General features: G+C 47.4%; 1 protein-coding gene across 5 annotated transcripts in view; it reads right to left on the bottom strand.

Moving 5' to 3' along the window:
• The window catches only part of DENND5A (DENN domain containing 5A), a 144305-nt gene that overhangs the window by 22036 nt on the left and 104462 nt on the right, over positions 1 to 17807 (bottom strand). For 3 of the 5 annotated variants that reach the window (XM_075927965.1, XM_075927961.1, XM_075927963.1), the window contains 3 exons: positions 7015 to 7167; positions 6157 to 6261; positions 688 to 772 (listed from right to left, as the gene is read on the bottom strand). In XM_075927965.1, coding sequence (XP_075784080.1) covers positions 688 to 772; positions 6157 to 6261; positions 7015 to 7167 — 343 coding nt within the window. The remainder of the gene's footprint in view (positions 1 to 687; positions 773 to 6156; positions 6262 to 7014; positions 7168 to 17807) is intronic. The other 2 variants (XM_075927962.1, XM_075927964.1) reach the window with 1 other exon arrangement.

Raw genomic sequence — 17807 nt, 5'->3', positions numbered from 1 at the left:
CTGAAACATCACATATTGGTAGGACACAAGAGCCAGTTAACAGGATTCGAGTCTTTAACTGCACACGCTATGCAAAATAAGTCTTCAGAATTACATTGGAAAACAAGAAGTCTGCTCCATGTAAATACTAAACAAATCAGTCTCAGCAGTTATGTGAGTAACATCATAGTAAATCACACCCTCTAATACCTACAGCAGTGGAGAATTTATAGTCTTCTGTTTGATGTGCATCATTTGGAACCAGTCTAAAGGAGACTAGTGATTTGGAAACTTTTACCATTTTTAAAGGAGTCCCACTAGTACAGGCAGTCCCCGGGTTACGTACAAGATAGGGACTGTAGGTTTGTTCTTAAGTTCATTTGTATGTAAGTCGGAACTGGTACATATTGTAGGGGAAACTCTAGCCAAAACATTTCTCCAGAGCTCAGTTTTATTCTCCCACACCTCACTTCCCCTCAGTCCTTTATTCTCAAGCTGAGATGTCTGCTGAGAAAAGCCGCTCCACATCTCCCTGGTCTGCTGGGGGGGGGCACTAGCTTCGCGTCTCCCTGGTCTGCTGGGGGGAAGCAGCTAGTGCGGGGTTGCCTCACCCCGTTTGTAAGTAGGGATCTGATGTAAGTCAGATCCATGTAACCCGGGGACTGCCAGTACTTTTGAAAACCCTTCTGCAATATACACAAACATTACCTGAGGTACTGAAGCTACCTGACGTGGGCTTTCTCTGCCTATTTTCTTGGTAGTGTAACAAGTGCGACCACAAAGCAGATTTTCCCTAAAATTAAAAAAAAAAAAGATTGTTAACATATTGAATTTAGCAATTCAAATCAATAAATGTGTTGCATTTCCTAAAAGATTAGAAACCACCACTAAAAGTAACATTTTCAACAGTTAGTTCTAAAGATATTTTGTTTTCCATAACAATATCATTAAAAACACAAGAAACAAAAGAGGTAGGAGGAAGTGAACAGATGGAAAAAGGACAGAAGAACAAAAGAAAAAGTGGAAAGGATTTGTAAAAATGTTAACTGTTCAGCATCTCCACTCTTGGTGTTAATTTTTTTTTAAAAAAAGAAGACTGGCTAGATGTACAGATTCTGGTAACTGAACAGTTCAGCTAAGCATCACTTCTGTTTATTAATATATGACCTAAATATTTATTTAAATATGCACTATAAAGATACGTACTACAAACTGATGTCCCATCACCCTGTAACCTGAGTTGACAGATACCTCACCCCTTCTATGGGGAAAAGAAGCACCAACAGGGCAGACACTTATGCTTATATCTACACGTAAAATGCTACAGAGGCACAGCTACAGTCGCACTGCTACAGCACTTCAGTGTAGACACTCACTGCGACAATGGAAGAATCCTTCCTGTCACCAGTTAATCCACCACCCCCAGGAACAGGGTAGCTAGGTCAAATTCTTCCATCAACACAGTGCTGTCTACACTGGGGCTAGATTGGCACAGATGTGTCTCAGGTTTTTCACACCCTTGAGAGATAGAGTTATGTTAGTGGAACTTCTCAGGGTAGACTCACGTGAGTCTACAACAGGCTACCCAAGTTGGTGATAAGGATTAAGAGCTACTTTTTCTGGTCCTTCAAAGCTTAGTCCAAGTTCCTCTACCAAAGAGATCAAAGGTTTTCATTACAAATGTTAAAAAAAAATAACAACACATACACACAAAGATAAAGAAATTCAAATAAAGCTTGAAACTATTTTTATAGACAGTAAAGAAATTCTGAAGGGTAAAATTCAGAATGCAGTATTTAGGACACTAAGTCAAAGGTAAAGTTTATATCTTTAGTCAATATGATGTCTTCCTAAAAAGGGTCAGGAGATTTACACTGACTCACCCTACAGCTAGTTATGAATGACAAATCAAGTGATATTGAAGTCACAGAAGACACCAATACCCAAATAGGGATTATCAGGAACATTAATTGGATGCACTTCCTTAAGAAATGATTTGTAAGAGTCTTTTAAGAAGCTTTACTGGGGATCTCAGTAAAGAATGAGAAATCATCTTTCTGCTAAAAGGGCAGATTAGATAGGGTTTTTTTTTTCCATAAGAGAAAAAAGGTAGATGGGCTGTCAAATTTTGGCTTTATTTGGGGGTTTCCTATTTGTATCTGCAGTGTGTAAGAACCACTCATGGTATTTAAAATATCTGAACAGTTAGGTGTTTGGGGGCGAAATAATTAAGGGGTGACTGTTGCAGGTGCCAAAAGCAAAGTCTCCTTTGAAAAATCTAGCCCAACTTGTTCATTTCTGCGAGTAATGTGGACAGGGAGAACTAGCGCCTCTAATCACAGACCTACAAGGTATTTACTCCAAGGTCTTATTCCCACACTAGTTACATTGGTATGTTTCTAAAATATAAAGCTCAAATGTCTCTTTCAAAATTGTGGAAATCATCTCTCACAAATTGTTGAGTGAAAACATTACAAAAAGCCCCATAGAAACCTGATTTCTCATTAGTGTAACTGGAAGGCCCACTGTGAAAAACAAAAGCTACAGCGGGCCTTACAAAAGGACAGGCATGAAAATCATTCATGGAGATTATCACAGCCAAAATACTATTTCAGGAGATGGGGAGACGAATATACACTCTAATACATTCTGGCAACGCAGCATTTCAACAGATGAGGATAGCATATGCTCCCAGTGCTGGAACACCTGAAGAAGGCAAATAAGCAAAGGCCTCTACAGAAAATGGAAACAGCAATACCAAACGAGTATTGGAAAGAAATCATACTATGTGCATCTGCCTGTTTCTTTCACCAGCACATTATTATTTGGACACACCAAAGGAGCGTAATAATGATGCAAGTTACAAGTATAAAAAGGAGAAGGAGACAGCCCCAGGGAAGGAGGGGAATTCATATATATTTAGGCTGGGCCAGATTGACAAGGGCACTAGATCCTACACTGCATGATCAGACTGGATCAGTTAAGGCAAGAGGTGAGCTTTGGTCAATTGATGGGCACAGAGTTGAATAGCACAAATGCGAGAAGTATGGGTAATAAGCAGGAAGAACTGGAATTGCTAACAAATAAATACAACTATGATATCATTGGTATTACAGAAACCTGGTGGGATGGGACGCATGATTGGAATGTTGGTATGGAAGGGTACAGCTTGCTCAGGAAGGACAGACAGGGAAAAAAGGGAGGAGGGGTTGCCTTGTATATTAAAAATGTACACACTTGGACTGAAGTGGAGATGAACGTAGGAGATAGCTGTGTAGAGAGTCTCTGGGTTAAGCTAAAAGGGGTAAAAAATGAGGGTGATATCATGCTAGGAGTCTACTACAGGCCACCTAGCCAGGTGGAAGAGGTGGATGAGGCCTTTTTTAAACAATTAACAAAACTATCCAAAGCCCAAGATTTGGTGGTTATGGGGGACTTCAACTATCCAGACATATGTTGGGAAACTAACACAGCGGGGCACAGGCTATCCAATAAGTTTCTGGACTGCATTGGAGACAACTTTCTGTTTCAGAAGGTTGAAAAAGCTACCAGAGGAGAAGCTGTTCTGGATTTGGTTTTAACAAATAGGGAGGAACTAGTTGAGAACTTGAAAGTGGAAGACAGTATAGGGGACAGTGATCATGAAATAACAGAGTTCATGATCTTAAGGAAAGGTAGAAGGGAGACCAGCACAATTGAGGTAATGGATTTCAGGAAGGCAGATTTTGATAAGCTCAGAGAACTTGTAGGTAAGGTCCCATGGGAAGCAAGACTGAAGGGAAAAACAACTGAGGAGCATTGGAAGTATTTCAAAGGGACGTTGTTAAGGGCCCAAAAGCAAACAATTCCGCTGTGTAGGAAAGATAGAAAATATGGCAAAAGACCAGCTTGGCTTAACAAGGAGATCTTGCACGATCTCAAAATAAAAAAGGAGTCATATAAAAAAATGGAAACTAGGACAAATAACAAAGGATGAATATAGGCAAGCAACACGGGAATGCAGGGGCAAGATTAGAAAGGCAAAGGCACAAAATGAGATCAAACTAGCTACAGGCATAAAGGGAAACAAGAAGACCTTTTATAAATACATTAAAAGCAAGAGGAAGACCAAGGACAGGGTAGGCCCACTGCTTAGTGAGGAGGGAGAAGCAGTAACAGGAAACTTGGAAATGGCAGAGATGCTCAATGACTTCTTTGTTTCGGGCTTCACCGAGAAGTCTGGAGGTGTGCCTAACGTAGTGAATACAAGCAGAGAGAGGGTAAGTTTAGAAGATAGGATACACAAAGAACAAGTTAAAAATCACTTAGGAAAATTAGATGTCAGCAAGTCACCAGGTCCTGATGAAATGCATCCCAGGATACTCAAAGAGCTGATAGAGGAGGTATCTGAGCCTTTAGCTATGATCTTTGAAAAATCATGGCAGACGGGAGATTCCAGAAGACTGGGAAAGGGCAAATATTGTGCCCATCTATAAAAAGGGGAATAAGAACGACCCAGGAAACTACAGACCAGTCAGTTTAACGTCTGCCCCAGGGAAGATAATGGAGCAGGTCATTAAGGAAATCATATGCAAACACTTGGAAGGTAATAAAGTGATAGGGAATAGCCAGCATGGGTTTGTGAAGAACAAGTCATGCCAAACTAATCTGATAGCTTTCTTTGATAGGATAACGAGCCTTGTGGATAAGGGAGAAGCGGTGGATGTTATATACCTAGACTTTAGTAAAGCATTTGATACGGTCTCGCATGATATTCTTATTGATAAACTAGGCAAATATAACTTAGATAGGGCCACGATAAGGTGGGTGCATAATTGGCTGGATAACCGTAGTCAGAGAGTTGTTGTTAACGGTGCTAAATCCTGCTGGAAAGGGATAACGAGTGGAGTTCCGCAAGGGTCTGTTTTGGGACCCGTACTGTTCAATATCTTCATCAATGATGTAGATATTGGGATAGAGAGTACGCTTATTAAGTTTGCAGATGATACCAAACTGGGTGGGGTTGCAACTTCTTTGGAGGATAGGGACATAATTCAAAATGACCTTAGCAAGTTAGAGAAATGGTCAGAGGTAAACAGGATGAGGTTTAATAAAGAGAAATGCAAAGTGCTCCACTTAGGAAGGAACAATCAGTTCCATACATACAAGATGGGAAGTGACTGTCTAGGAAGGAGCATGGCGGAAAGGGATCTAGGGGTCATAGTGGACCACAAGTTGAATATGAGTCAACAGTGTGATGCTGTTGCAAAAAAAGCAAATATGATTCTAGGTTGTATCAACAGGTGTGTTGTAAGCAAAACTCGTGAAGTCATTCTGCCGCTCTACTCTGCACTAGTTAGGCCTCAGCTGGAGTACTGTGTCCAGTTCTGGGCGCCACATTTCAAGAAAGATGAGGAGAAATTGGAAAGGGTACAGAGAAGAGCGACAAGAATGATTAAAGGTTTAGAGAACATGACCTATGAAGCCAGGCTTCATGAACTGGGCTTGTTTAGTTTGGAAAAAAGAAGATTAAGGGGGGACATGATAGCGGTTTTCAAATATTTAAAAGGGTGTCACAAGGAGGAAAGAGAAAATTTGTTCCTCTTGGTTTCTGAGGACAGGACAAGGAGTAATGGGCTTAAGGTGCAGCAGGGGAGGTTTAGATCGGACATTAGGAAAAAATTCCTAACTGTCAGGGTGGTCAAATATTGGAATAAATTGCCAAGGGAGGTGGTGGAATCTCCCTCTCTGGAGATATTTAAGAACAGGTTAGATAGACATCTGTCAGGGATGGTGTAGATGGAGCTTGGTCCTGCCTTGAGGGTGGGGGGCTGGACTCGATGACCTCTCGAGGTCCCTTCCAGTCCTATGATTCTATGAAAGAACCAGTTGATAGCTCTGCAGAATGAAACAAATCCATCAGCAGGGAAACAGGCAAAAGTGTGGGGAGAAGGCAGCCATCTTTATTACTATGCTCCACTGAGAAGGCATGTGTTCAGTATTGGACGAATCAATTTATAAAATAGCAGGCTTCCACAATTTTAAGAGGCCAGAGTACACGTAATATTAGTAATGCTTTTTATTTTGGATCACAGTGTAAGACATATTGCACTTCCTTTGGCAGGCCTCTAATTATTCTACCACAACAGACTGCTCAGCACTGTTTGCCTACATCTGCAATCAATCCAAAGCATTAACCTTATGTGGGGTTGGCCGCCTGGTTGTCTGAAAGGCCCAAATGTGAGTTGAAGCAGAGTAAACTGATGCTCTGTCTTCTAGGCTGAAAGTAGTACAGCTTCTATCCTAAGTAGCATACAAGAGGGAAGGGAGAGTCAGACGATATACCTTCACACAGAGAAACTACCATTCAAGTCTGAATGAGAACAGACTTAGCCAATGGCGCCATGGAAACAGAGGGCAGAGCACTTGGATTATAGTTGCCTGGATTAAACATAATTTACTCTGCAAAATACTTCTTATAAATAAAACAGCATTTCAGCTCAATGTTCCCCTCCCAACACATGCAGGGGAAAGGAGGAAGAAACAACACCCCCTACACTCTGTAATCTTACAGGAGAAATCAAACAGCTGGAGCTCTATAATGAAAGGAGAGTGATACCAGAGGCCTTGTAAAACCACACTTGGCCATCTCTAAATAATTCTTTTGCTTGTTTTCACTGAGCCTGGGTAAGGGAGAAGAGAGGTCTTAGTGTTGTACATTAAGCTACCCTGCTTGAAGATAAATCCCCACACCCCATAAACCAATTAACAGCATGACAAGCTGAAAACTCTCAAGTCTGCACAGCTACAGTAAAAGAGAAAATAAAAAATGCAAACTGATGAAAACTATCACTATATAAAAACAGAAATAAAATAGTAAGCAGGTATTCAAAAAGTCATGTCTGAGCGTTCTGTTGGGTACTACACGTTGAGGAAGGGAATGGGGGATCCATTTAGTACCAAAATTGTTGGATTTTAAGAGTATAAAATAGAATTAAAAACAAGCAGTGAAACATAGTTGTGAGGCTGTAAATTCTATGAAATGCCATTATTTACCTGTTTGACTTGCAGACCATGACTCCATATCCTTTCTAAGAGATCACAAAGACTGGCTATTAATGTATTCTCTTCTACACCTGTGATGTTCACCTCACCATGACCTAATTCCACAGCTTCTCTGCCCATTTTTTCAACCAGCATCCTCTTGGTCTTGAAAAGAAGATGGCAAAATGAAAGTTATTCTTAAACACCAGGAACTCTATGATCCTACACATTCTTTCACAATAGTAAGATAGAGAATACAACTGGGTTTATACAGTGCCCCTGACAAGTTATGCAGAGACACATTTCTGTTATTTCACTAATAATCCTCCTTTATGAGGCATCACCTGACAGCCTCTTCCATCTTTTTATCTAGCTGAGTTATGCAAAAGGACACATGTGGCCTCCAGAGACTGGCTGGAGGGTTTAGAATGGGTAACCACCACCGAGTGCACCTTTGAGTGGAACAGGCAGAGGTCAGGGAGGCTTGCCGAACCTGAGGAGATTCAAGAGCAGAGTAGATACAGAACTAGAAGAGATATTCCCCAAGTCTGTCACCCCAACCACCCACAAATCTGTCAGTAAACATTACTTTTAGTGGTGTTTTTTAATTTTCAGTTTTCTATCTGAGATAGTGACAGTGAAGAATGAAGCTTTTCCTGCCCTCTAGCTGCGGCCAGGTCCCTTGAAACAGAGAAGATAGCTAAAGCCCTCTCTGTGAGGAAAAGTCCTGTTTATTCAGGCTATGTCTCCTCTGGATAAACGTAGAGACAGATTTGGAAATACCCTACTGTCAGCATGCAGATGCCTGTGAGCCCCATCTGAGTGTTGTTTTTCTAAGAGGAACCCTTTCTCACGTATCCAGGAGGACATGGAATCTATCCTCCTTGTCCCTGGAGCTTGCAAGTGGCTGCCGAAGGGTTATGGACAGCTTTCCTTGTAAGCTGTGTGCTTCTGCGGCTGCTCAGAGAGATTAAAATGTCACCCAGCTCATTAGCCGAGTGCCCACTGCTAGGTGTTTTGTTTCTAGATGTGGTACATGTTCACACCTGCCGCAGTGCACATAAAAATTATTCCACACAAGGGCGAAAAAATTAGAGGGAACATTGGTTGTGTGGTTCTCCTGCATGCTGCTATCTCCTCTGCAGTGACTTGGCTATCAGTCACGCCTACCCTTCCTATGGCCTGTTAACAGTTCTCTCTGAGACAGGGTGAGGGGGTTGAAAAGGGGACATGGGTTGCTGCTGGTGGATGCAGGGATAGAGGCATAAGCAGGAAGTTTTCAGCAGATGAAGACAACCTACATTCATCTAGCCAGGTGGCAGCCACATCATAGGAAAGATGTATTCTTCTAACACAATGTTTTTCACACTACAGGTCATGGAATGTTGGGCACTGGGTCTCCTTGCTGCAGGGTGAGCAGGAGGCGCTAAGGCAGCTACCTGCCTGTCCAAGAACTGCGGACCGCACAGTGCCCCAGAAGCGGGCGACAGCAGGCCTGGCTCCTATGTGAGGGTGGGGGGCAGAAGAGCTCACAGGGCTCCTTGCACTGCTCCTGCCTTGTGCACTAGCTTTGAGGGGGATTTGACAGCAGCCTTCAACTTCCTGAAGGGAGGTTCCAAAGAGGATGGAGAAAGGCTGTTCTCAGTAGTGGCGGATGGCAGGACAAGGAGCAATGGTCTCAAGTTACAGTGGGGGAGGTCTAGGTTGGACATTAGGAAAAACCATGTCACTAGGAGGGTGGTGAGGCACTGGAATGGGTTACCTAGTGAGATGGTGGAATCTCCATCCCTAGAGGTTTTTAAGTCTCAGGGTATGTCTACACTACAAAGTTAATTCGATCTAACGGACGTTAGTTTGAACTAACTTTCCAAGGCGCTACACTAGCGCTCCGTTAGTTCGAACTTAATTCGAACTAACGGAGCGCTTAGTTCGAACTAGGTAAACCTCATTTTACGAGGATTAAGCCTAGTTCGAACTTACTAGTTCAAATTAAGGGCTGTGTAGCCCCTTAATTCGAACTAGTGGGAGGCTAAGGCTTCCCAGGTTTCCCTGGTGGCCACTCTGGCCAACACCAGGGAAACTCTATTGCCCCCCTCCCGGCCCCAGAGCCCTTAAAGGGCCACGGGCTGGCTACACAGTTTGTGCCAGTTGCAAGGCTGCAAGCACCCGTGCCAACACACCCTGCACCTGCCACACGATGAGCCAGCCACCCGAGGACACCCAGCCCTCCACTGCTCCCCGGGACCAGCCTGGCGGCTCCCAAGAGCCTGCCCGGGGGCGCAAAAGGCGGGCGCCCGCTTGGTCAAGTGCGGAGATCGTGGACCTCATCGAGTTTGGGGGGAAGCCTCCAATGTCCACGATCTCCGCACTAGCCACAGGAACGCGGCCGTCTACGGCCACATGGTCAAAGACCTGCGGCAGTCCTACTCCTGGGCCTGCCAGCCAGGGGCCGACCCAGACGCCTGCCCCCACTTCCATGCCCTGGTCCGCATCCTGGGGGCTCATGCCGTCCCTGCCCCCCGGGACGTGATTGACCCCGGGGCAGAAGGACCGCTCCTGGAGACGGAGGAGGAGGGCTCTGAGAGCCAGGAGCCTGCCGCCAGCCTGCCCGGGACCCGGGAGCCCCGAGGCACCCCACAGAGCCGCTCGCCTGTGTCGTCTGAGGCCGGGGAGGCGTCCACCTGTGAGTACCATCGTGTTCCCCTTATGTGTACGGGGGGCTGGGGCGAGAGGGAGCCCCGGGAGCGTGCGCCTGGGCCTTGCCCACCAAGGAGCAGCAGCTGAGGATCCTGCAGGGGCCCTGGCCTTGCAGAGGGGAGCTGGGTTTCACACACCTGGGCCCCTGGGGTAATTGACCGCTGGTCTTGTTGCACCACAGCTGCAGCACCTGGGCCTGCAGGGCACACCACACCGCCTGCAGCAGCTGCCCGTGCAAGCAGGAGAGCCAGGAACGAGGAGGAGTTCCAAAGGCGGCACCTCCGGTTCATGGACCACCAGCTCCGCACCCAGGACCACTGGGTTCAGGAGGACCTGAGGCTGCGCCGGAGGAGTCTGGAGGCCCTGGAGGAGCAGGGCCGTGCCCTGCGAGGCCACCTCCAGAGCCTGCTTGACTGCTTCCCATTTCCTCCTCCCCCTGCTCCTCCTGCTCCCCCTGCTCCTCTTGCTGCTCCCACTCCAGCTTCCGCTCCTGCTTCCTCCACACCCCCTGTCCCTCCTGCCCCCCCCCCCACAACCATTTCCCACCGACGCCCCCGGACCCGCAGTGTGGCGAGACGGGAGAGGCAGCCGGACTCCCACCCCTGAGCTTTCCTTTCCCTTCCTCCCTTCCCTCCCCTTCCAGCTCCCTCGTCCCAAGTTTCCCCCTCCCCTCTCCCACCCTCATTCCTCCCTTCCACCACCCACTTATGTGAAATAAACAGACATTGTGGTTTCAAAAACAGGTGTCTTTATTTGACAGTAGGTAGGGAGGGGAAAGGGGAAAGGGGAAGGGGCGTAGGGTGGAAGAAGGCCCCAGTGGGGCATGCAGGGAGAGGTCAGTCCTCCTCCTCCACCAGGAAGCTCTCCCACAGGGCTTCCCGGATCCGGACGGCCCCCCGCTGGGCTTCCCGGACGGCGGCGGTGCAGGGCTGACCGTAGTGGCCAGCCATGCGGTCAGCCTCAGCCATCCAGGCTGGCAGGAAAGCCTCCCCCTTCCGCTCACACAAATTGTGGAGCACACAACATGCTGCCACCATGGGAGGGATGTTGTGCTCGGCCAGGTCCAGACGGGTGAGGAGGCATCGAAAGCGGGCTTTCAGTCGCCCGAAGGCCCCCTCCACCATGATGCGGGCCCTGGTCAGCCTGGCATTGAAGGCCTGGCGGGAGGGATTGAGGTGCCCCGTGTAGGGCTTCATGAGCCAGGGCTGCAGTGGGTAGGCGGCATCCCCCACCAGGCACACGGGCATGTCCACGTCCCCGACCCTGATGTGGCGGTCAGGGAAGAAGGTCCCGTCCTGCAACCGCTGGCACACGGAGGAGTTGCGGTACACCCGGGCGTCGTGTGCTTTGCCGGACCAGCCCACATTAATGTCTGTGAACTGGCCCCGGCGGTCACACACGGCCTGCAGGATCACGGAGAAGTACCCCTTGCGGTTGACGTACCGGGACGCCTGGTGTTCCGAGGCACGGATGGGGATGTGCGTCCCATCGATGGCCCCCCCACAGTTGGGGAAGCCGAGGGCGCCGAATCCCCGGATGACGGCATCCAGGTCGGCGAGGCGGACCACCCTGCGGAGCAGCACCTGGTTGATGGCCTTGACCACCTGCGGAGAGAGACACAGCAAAGCACCAATCAGTGGGGCGCCCGGGTGGCTGGGAGCGTTCGTGCCCTGGCAGTGCCCCGCGCCCCACTCCCGGAAGCAACCCCCCTGGCGGCGTGTAGTACGGCCGGGACAGACCGACCCCTCCGGTGCGGGGCGCTTTCGCCTCCTCCCGCCCCCCCTTTGTCCCTGGGGCGGCCCATCCCCTCCTCGCAGCCCCCCTCCCCCCCGGCTCGGTGGCCGTCGAGTGCCGTACCTGCATGAGCACCGCTCCGACGGTGGATCTCCCCATGCCGAACTAGTTCCCGACGGATCAGTAGCTGTCCGGCGTGGAGAGCTTCCAGAGGGCGATGGCCACCCGCTTCTGGAGGGGGATGGCGGGTCTCATGCGAGTGTCCCTTCTGCGCAGGGCAGGGGCGAGCCACTCGCAGACCTCCAGGAAGGTGTCCCTCCTCATCCTGAAGTTCTGGGTCCACTGTCGGTCCTCCCAGCGCTCCAGGACGATGCGGTCCCACCAGTCGCTGCTGGTGTCCAGACGCCAGACGTGGCGGGGCACGCCGGTGCTGGGGCGCCGCTGCGGCTCCTCCACGGCCCCCAGGGCGGCCAGGCAGAGAGGAAGGGGGCTGACGTGCACCAGGTGGTGCCAGGCAGCCTCGAGCCATTGGTGGCAGGCTTGCAGCAGCAAGACCAGAAAGTGCACCAGAAGGTGCAGGGCGAGCTGTGGCTCCATGTTGCCACCTGCGGTGGCCCCCCCGAAGGGAAGCACCGACACAGACGGGCACAGAGACCAACCCTTTGCTGTCCCTCGGCGAGGTTGGCAAGCAAGCAGGAAAAGCTGAGAACCGGCTGTCCAGGGGGGTCCCTTTAAGCTCGAGCCTCAGATAGCCTCAGACAGCAGCCACACAAAGCAACTACTAACCTGATGCCCTGCCAGAACCGGTTTCAGCTGCCCTTAAATGCCCCCCTGCGTCCAATCAGTGTGGACCCGCTAGTTCGAATTAGCAAAACGCTAATTCGAACTAGTTTTTAGTTCTAGATGCGTTAGTTCGAATTAGCTTAGTTCAAATTAACTAATTCGAACTAAGTTAGTTCGAATTAGCGCTGTAATGTAGACATACCCTCAGCTTGATAAAGCCCTGGCTGGGTTGATTTAGTTGGGATTGGTCCTGCTTTGGGCAGGGGGCTGGACTCCATGACCTCCTGAGGGGTCTCTTCAGGGTGTGTCTACAAAGCAAAGTTATTTCAGAATAAGGGCTGTTATTCGGAAATAACTATGCGAACATCTACACAGCCATTCCATTATTTCAAAATAATTTCAAAGTAACAGACAGCTTATTCCAACTTCTGCAAATCTCATTCTATGAGGAATAACACCTATTCTGAAACAGCCATTTCGAAATAAGGCGTGTATAGATGCTCCACTTCTGCTATTTTCAAATAGCTCCTTACCAGGGCTATTTAAGTTCTTCCTCTTGGGACTCTAAATCGAAATAGCACATCTACATTAGGGAACCCTGCCCTGGACTAATTTTGAGGCTTCCCTGCAGTGTAGATGTGCTATTTCGAAATAAGCTATTTCAGAATAACTATTCCGGAACAACTTATTCCAAAATGTCTGTGCAGTGTAGACATACCCTTCCAGCCCTGGGATTTTATGATTCTGCAATTCTACTCCCATTGGCTAGAACCTGCTGCTGGCTGCTTCTGGGGTGCAGCATGGTTAGCAGTGCCTGGACAGGCAGAAAGCCTGTCTTAGTATCCCCTGTACTGCTGACCGGGAACCACCTGAGGTAAGCCCCTGCTGCCCTAGACCTGACCCCTCCCAAAGCTGAAGCTTTCATCTTTAGCCCTACTCCAGAACCCACACTTGAGTCAAATTATGCTGGGTCACAGGCATCAACAATTTTCTTCAACTGCGTCATGAAAAAAAAGTTTGAAAACCACTAGTCTAACAAGTTGATTTACAGTTAACAATAGCTATGTGAACTTGTCCTCAGGAACAGTTTTAAAATAGGTTTATTATTAAATGTTTGAACTACAGTAGTTTCTGAAGTTACCAGTCACAATCAGGACCCTGTTGTGATGGACTCTACAACAGTCAAATAATGAGGCAGTCCTTGCAATAGATAACTTATTCACTGCAATAGGCGAGAACAGTTATGCAATATAAGCAGGGCTTGACAAATACTGTAATCTACTCGCCCCGCGCGAGTAGATTACAACCCAGAAGAGCCGGTGCAGAGCGCAGAACCGCACGAAACCACGCGGCTGGAGAGTGGGGCTCGCCGCCGCTTGGCGAGCCCTGAATATAAGTATGCACTTCCGAATACAGTGCTAAACATTCTGTAGCTTTATGTACAGAACATCAGCAGCCAGCTCTCCTGGTTTCTATATCTTGATTTGTCCAATTTAATGTGTGACTTTGGGAAAGTTACTTAGATTTCTCACTTCCTCAATCTAGTTGTTTATAAAGCAGAGGTAATATTTAACCATGTTTGACAACACATTGAGTGAGAGCTACAGATGAAGAAGTCTATGTAAAGGCTGAGTATTTTATATGCATTTATAAAATGTAAGCATCCATATTTATTGCCTCTCAATGATTCATGAAACAAAATGTTTTCAGTTCAATCAAAAATAGAGTGGCGTTTTCAAAAGTACCTAAGTCACTTAATCCCACAAGCCCCTTTGAAAATCTCACTTTGAAAGTCTGAGTATTCTAGCGCCAAGCCAAATGGGCACTACTGAAAATCCCTGTATCTTATCCAGAGAACCTACCGCTGCAACCAACGCCACTGCCAGCTCTGTCCACACATCTATACAAGCAACACCATCCAGAACCTAACCACATAAGCCATGACATCAGGGGTTCATTCAGCTGCACACCTTCCAACGCAGTGCTTCCCAACCTTTTTTATAAAGTACCTCTTAAAAAAAATTATAAGTACCCCCAATACCTACAGTTTTTAGACACACAAAATTTGTTTCTACCATTGCAATACATTTGTTTAAACAACTTAATCATAGCCGGGCAGGTGATGGCATTTTTGGATGTAAAAAGTACAAAAATAAAAACTTAAAACAAAAATTCAGTTTTCTCCAAATTTCAGTTGTGTTGACGTACCTCTAAGGGTACTCATAACCACTGGTTGAGAAACACTGTTCCAGCGTGATATGTGCCAGCAATGCCCCTCTGGACAGTCTCTATGACAGTGGTCACCAACCAATAGATTGGGATCTACCGGTAGATCTTGGAGCCTCTGACAGGTGATCCTGACTGGTTTAGCAGGAAAGCTATCTAGTGCGGGCACTTCAGTTGCCCCTCCACTCAGTGTCATGCTGTTCCTGCCCTCTGCCTTGGAGCTAACCCCCTGGGAGCCTCCTGCTTGCTGTGCAGGGTGTGGGTGGGAGAAGGGGGGGGGGCGCTGATATCAGGGTATCCCTCCTCCCCCCACTCCCACACCCTATCTCCACAAACAGAGAGAAGGGGATGGAGGGAGCGTGACAATGCAATCTCTGTTACTCTCACACAAACACACCCTATCCCTCACTCATCTCCTGACCCAGCACATATTTGTGTTGTGGGGTTGTTATTACTTTTACCGCTTGCAAAGTGGGTTAGTTTTGGTTTGTGACTGGTCTGTGCATTTCATCATTTTCATTTCTCTTACACTTACATTTAATTCTTTGAGTAGTGAGTTCTAAAATGCCTAACCTGCCATGGCTGGAGCCATTATCCCTGTGGGAATTGCTGCTCCTGGAAGTGCTGGCATGACCCTGCAGCCCTTGGGAAAGGGTGAGCAGGGGGCATCCACATGCTGTCCCTTATGCTGCTTTCCTAATGTGGGAGCCAGGTCTATCCCTGGGGCAGCCAGTGTTGGCTGCCCAGATACTACCAGAATGGGTGGGGGGGGGCTGAGATCAAGCCAACCACCGTGTGCTCCAGAGGCTGATGCCCTATCCCCAAGTTCACTCCATCTCCTTACCTTCAGAGGGTCCCTTATCCTGCTTTCCTAATGCGGTAGCCAGGTCTATCCCTGGGGCAGCCTGTCCAGTGGCTCCCAGGGTACCCAGGGGAGTGGGACTTGAACTCGCTTCACCCTCTGCTCCAGAGGCTGATGCCCTATCCTTAATTTCACTGGAGATCCCACTCCACCTCCCTGTCTTCAGCGGGTCCCTTATCCTGCTTTCCTAACACAGCAGCCTGTGTTGGCTGTCCAACCATGGACAGGCTTTGAAGCCACCACCCTGCGCTCCCCAGGTAAATGCCCTATCCTCTAGGCCACCCCAGAACTCACCCCACCTCACTATCTTCAGCAGGTTCCTTATCCTACTTTCCAAACACGTGAATCAGCTCCATCCATAGGGCAACCTGTGTTGGCTGTCTGGCTGCTCCCAGGGTGGGCGGAAGGGGGGGGGCCCACAAGCCCCCAACCCTGCACTCTCCAGGCAAATGCCCTATCCCATAGGCCACTCCAGAAGCCACCTCACCTCCCTACCTTAAGGGCATCCCCTCCCACACTCCAAACGCCTTGGCCCAAGACCAGAGCCTGCACCCCAACCCCCTATCCCAGCCTGGTGAAAGTGAATGAGATTCGGGGAGGAAGGGGGGTGGAGTGAACAGAGTGAGGCTTCAGAGTAGGGGTAGGGCATGGGCGGGGCCTCAGAGAGGCAGGGGAAGGAAGCCAAGCATGGGAATTTGGGTTTGAGGTAGATCTTACATTGCACTTAAATTAAAAAAGTGATCTCATGGTTAAGAAGGTTGGAGACCCCTGCTCTATGACAAAGGATAAATGGGCACCAATCAGACATTAGAAATGGTAACACACATAAATCTATTGGGGAACATTTTAACTTGCCTGATCATTCAATCATGGATTTAAAAGCAGCCATTCTTCTACAAAGAAATTTCATCAGCCAATTACAGAGACAGTATGTGGAATTGGTATTCATCTACAAATTTGACACTGTTCAAGCCCAGGAAAACAAAGACATTAACTGGATGTCACTTTATAAAACCAGTCTCCTCTGCCTTTAACAATTGCAATTTTACATAAAAAGCTAAGAATGGAACCTTCCAGCCCACTTAATTAGCCTCATTAGCACCAGCCCTCCAATTGACAGGAAGCCCCCTCCACACTTTATACATAACTTGGTTTCTATTATTTCCACTCCAGATCATCTGATGAAGTGGGTTTTACCCACACAAGCTCATGATACTATATATTTTCATTAGCCTTTAAAGAACCACAGAACTACTCGTTGTCCAGAGATGTGAAGCTTCAGCTATCTCTTTTCTAGTTCATGTACCCCAGCAAATAATCAAGTTCTGTAGACCAAATTAGGCCCTTGTTTACACGTGGACAGCTCCAGGGTCTTTGACTTATGTCCTGAGCATCACTTTTAGGCAACTCTTTCCTTCCAAGAGCTTATACAAATGTAAATGATCGAAATTTTGAGCCAGTCTATAACCAAGAGCAGTACCCTACTCTGCAAACAGGTGGCTGTATAGACCTGACCCAAACCTACTGAAACCACTGGGAGTTTTTCCATTGATTTCAACAGGTTCTGGATCAGACTATATGAGCACAATAATTTACTTAATTTCCATTCATGACTAAGGGTCCACAATGTAGCTCTTAGCAAATATGCTGATGATGCAAAAATTAAAATAGAACCCAGTATAATCCCTTTCAACTGCTAGTGGAAATTAACGGCAGTTAAAAATAGCAGAAGATGACCAAATATTCCAAAGGGGCAGAGCTATTGAATAAAGAAGTCCCATTTTTACACACGCACTTTGCAGAGTCAAGCCATGCTTTAAATTTTCATTACCTGCTTCAAACTGGCTTTGGGGACTATCGTAATCCTACCACCTCCCAGAAGCAAGGCATCACTTCTCAGCTCTAGGTATCAAATCCATTGGTGTTATAGTGTATTACATTAATCTCTTATCTACCATACTCTGCTTTTGAACTTCTGCAATAATGGTTCCTCAGTGACCTGATACTGCCAAATTATCTTCTCAGTAATGCTCACGGCAAATTATTCCACTCTTAAGGGGGAGTCTACACTGCACCCTTACCTGGAAATAAGCTATGCAATTTGCACTACACACATTGCATAGCTTATTTGAAATAGCTGATTTCAAAATTTGGCACGGTGTAGTTCTCACCCTTTTTATGTGATCACCTCCAAGCTCAGACACGTATCATGTGCTTCCTTTCTCATCTTTTAGCTTTAGATGTATCCATTTCCCCTAAACTCACACAGTAGATCATGCTTTTCATAATGGGCTCAGCTAGCATCCACTCCTCCTCTCTCTGACATTCTGACAATGCCTGTTACTTGCAAACTTCTCACATCCAATGGCGCCTTACTCCCATAATGGAACAGTTAAAATCAAAGGGCCAGATACTCAGTTGGTGTAATCAATGTATTTCCATTTCTTTCAATGGAGATATGCCAGCTTATACCAAGTGAAGGTCTGCCCTACAAAGAACAAAG

The sequence above is a fragment of the Pelodiscus sinensis genome, chromosome 4 (assembly GCF_049634645.1).
Source record: "Pelodiscus sinensis isolate JC-2024 chromosome 4, ASM4963464v1, whole genome shotgun sequence".
NCBI lineage: Eukaryota > Metazoa > Chordata > Testudines > Trionychidae > Pelodiscus > Pelodiscus sinensis.
The sequence above is the reverse complement of the archived record's forward strand: the minus strand, read 5'-3'. Positions and strand labels throughout refer to the sequence as shown.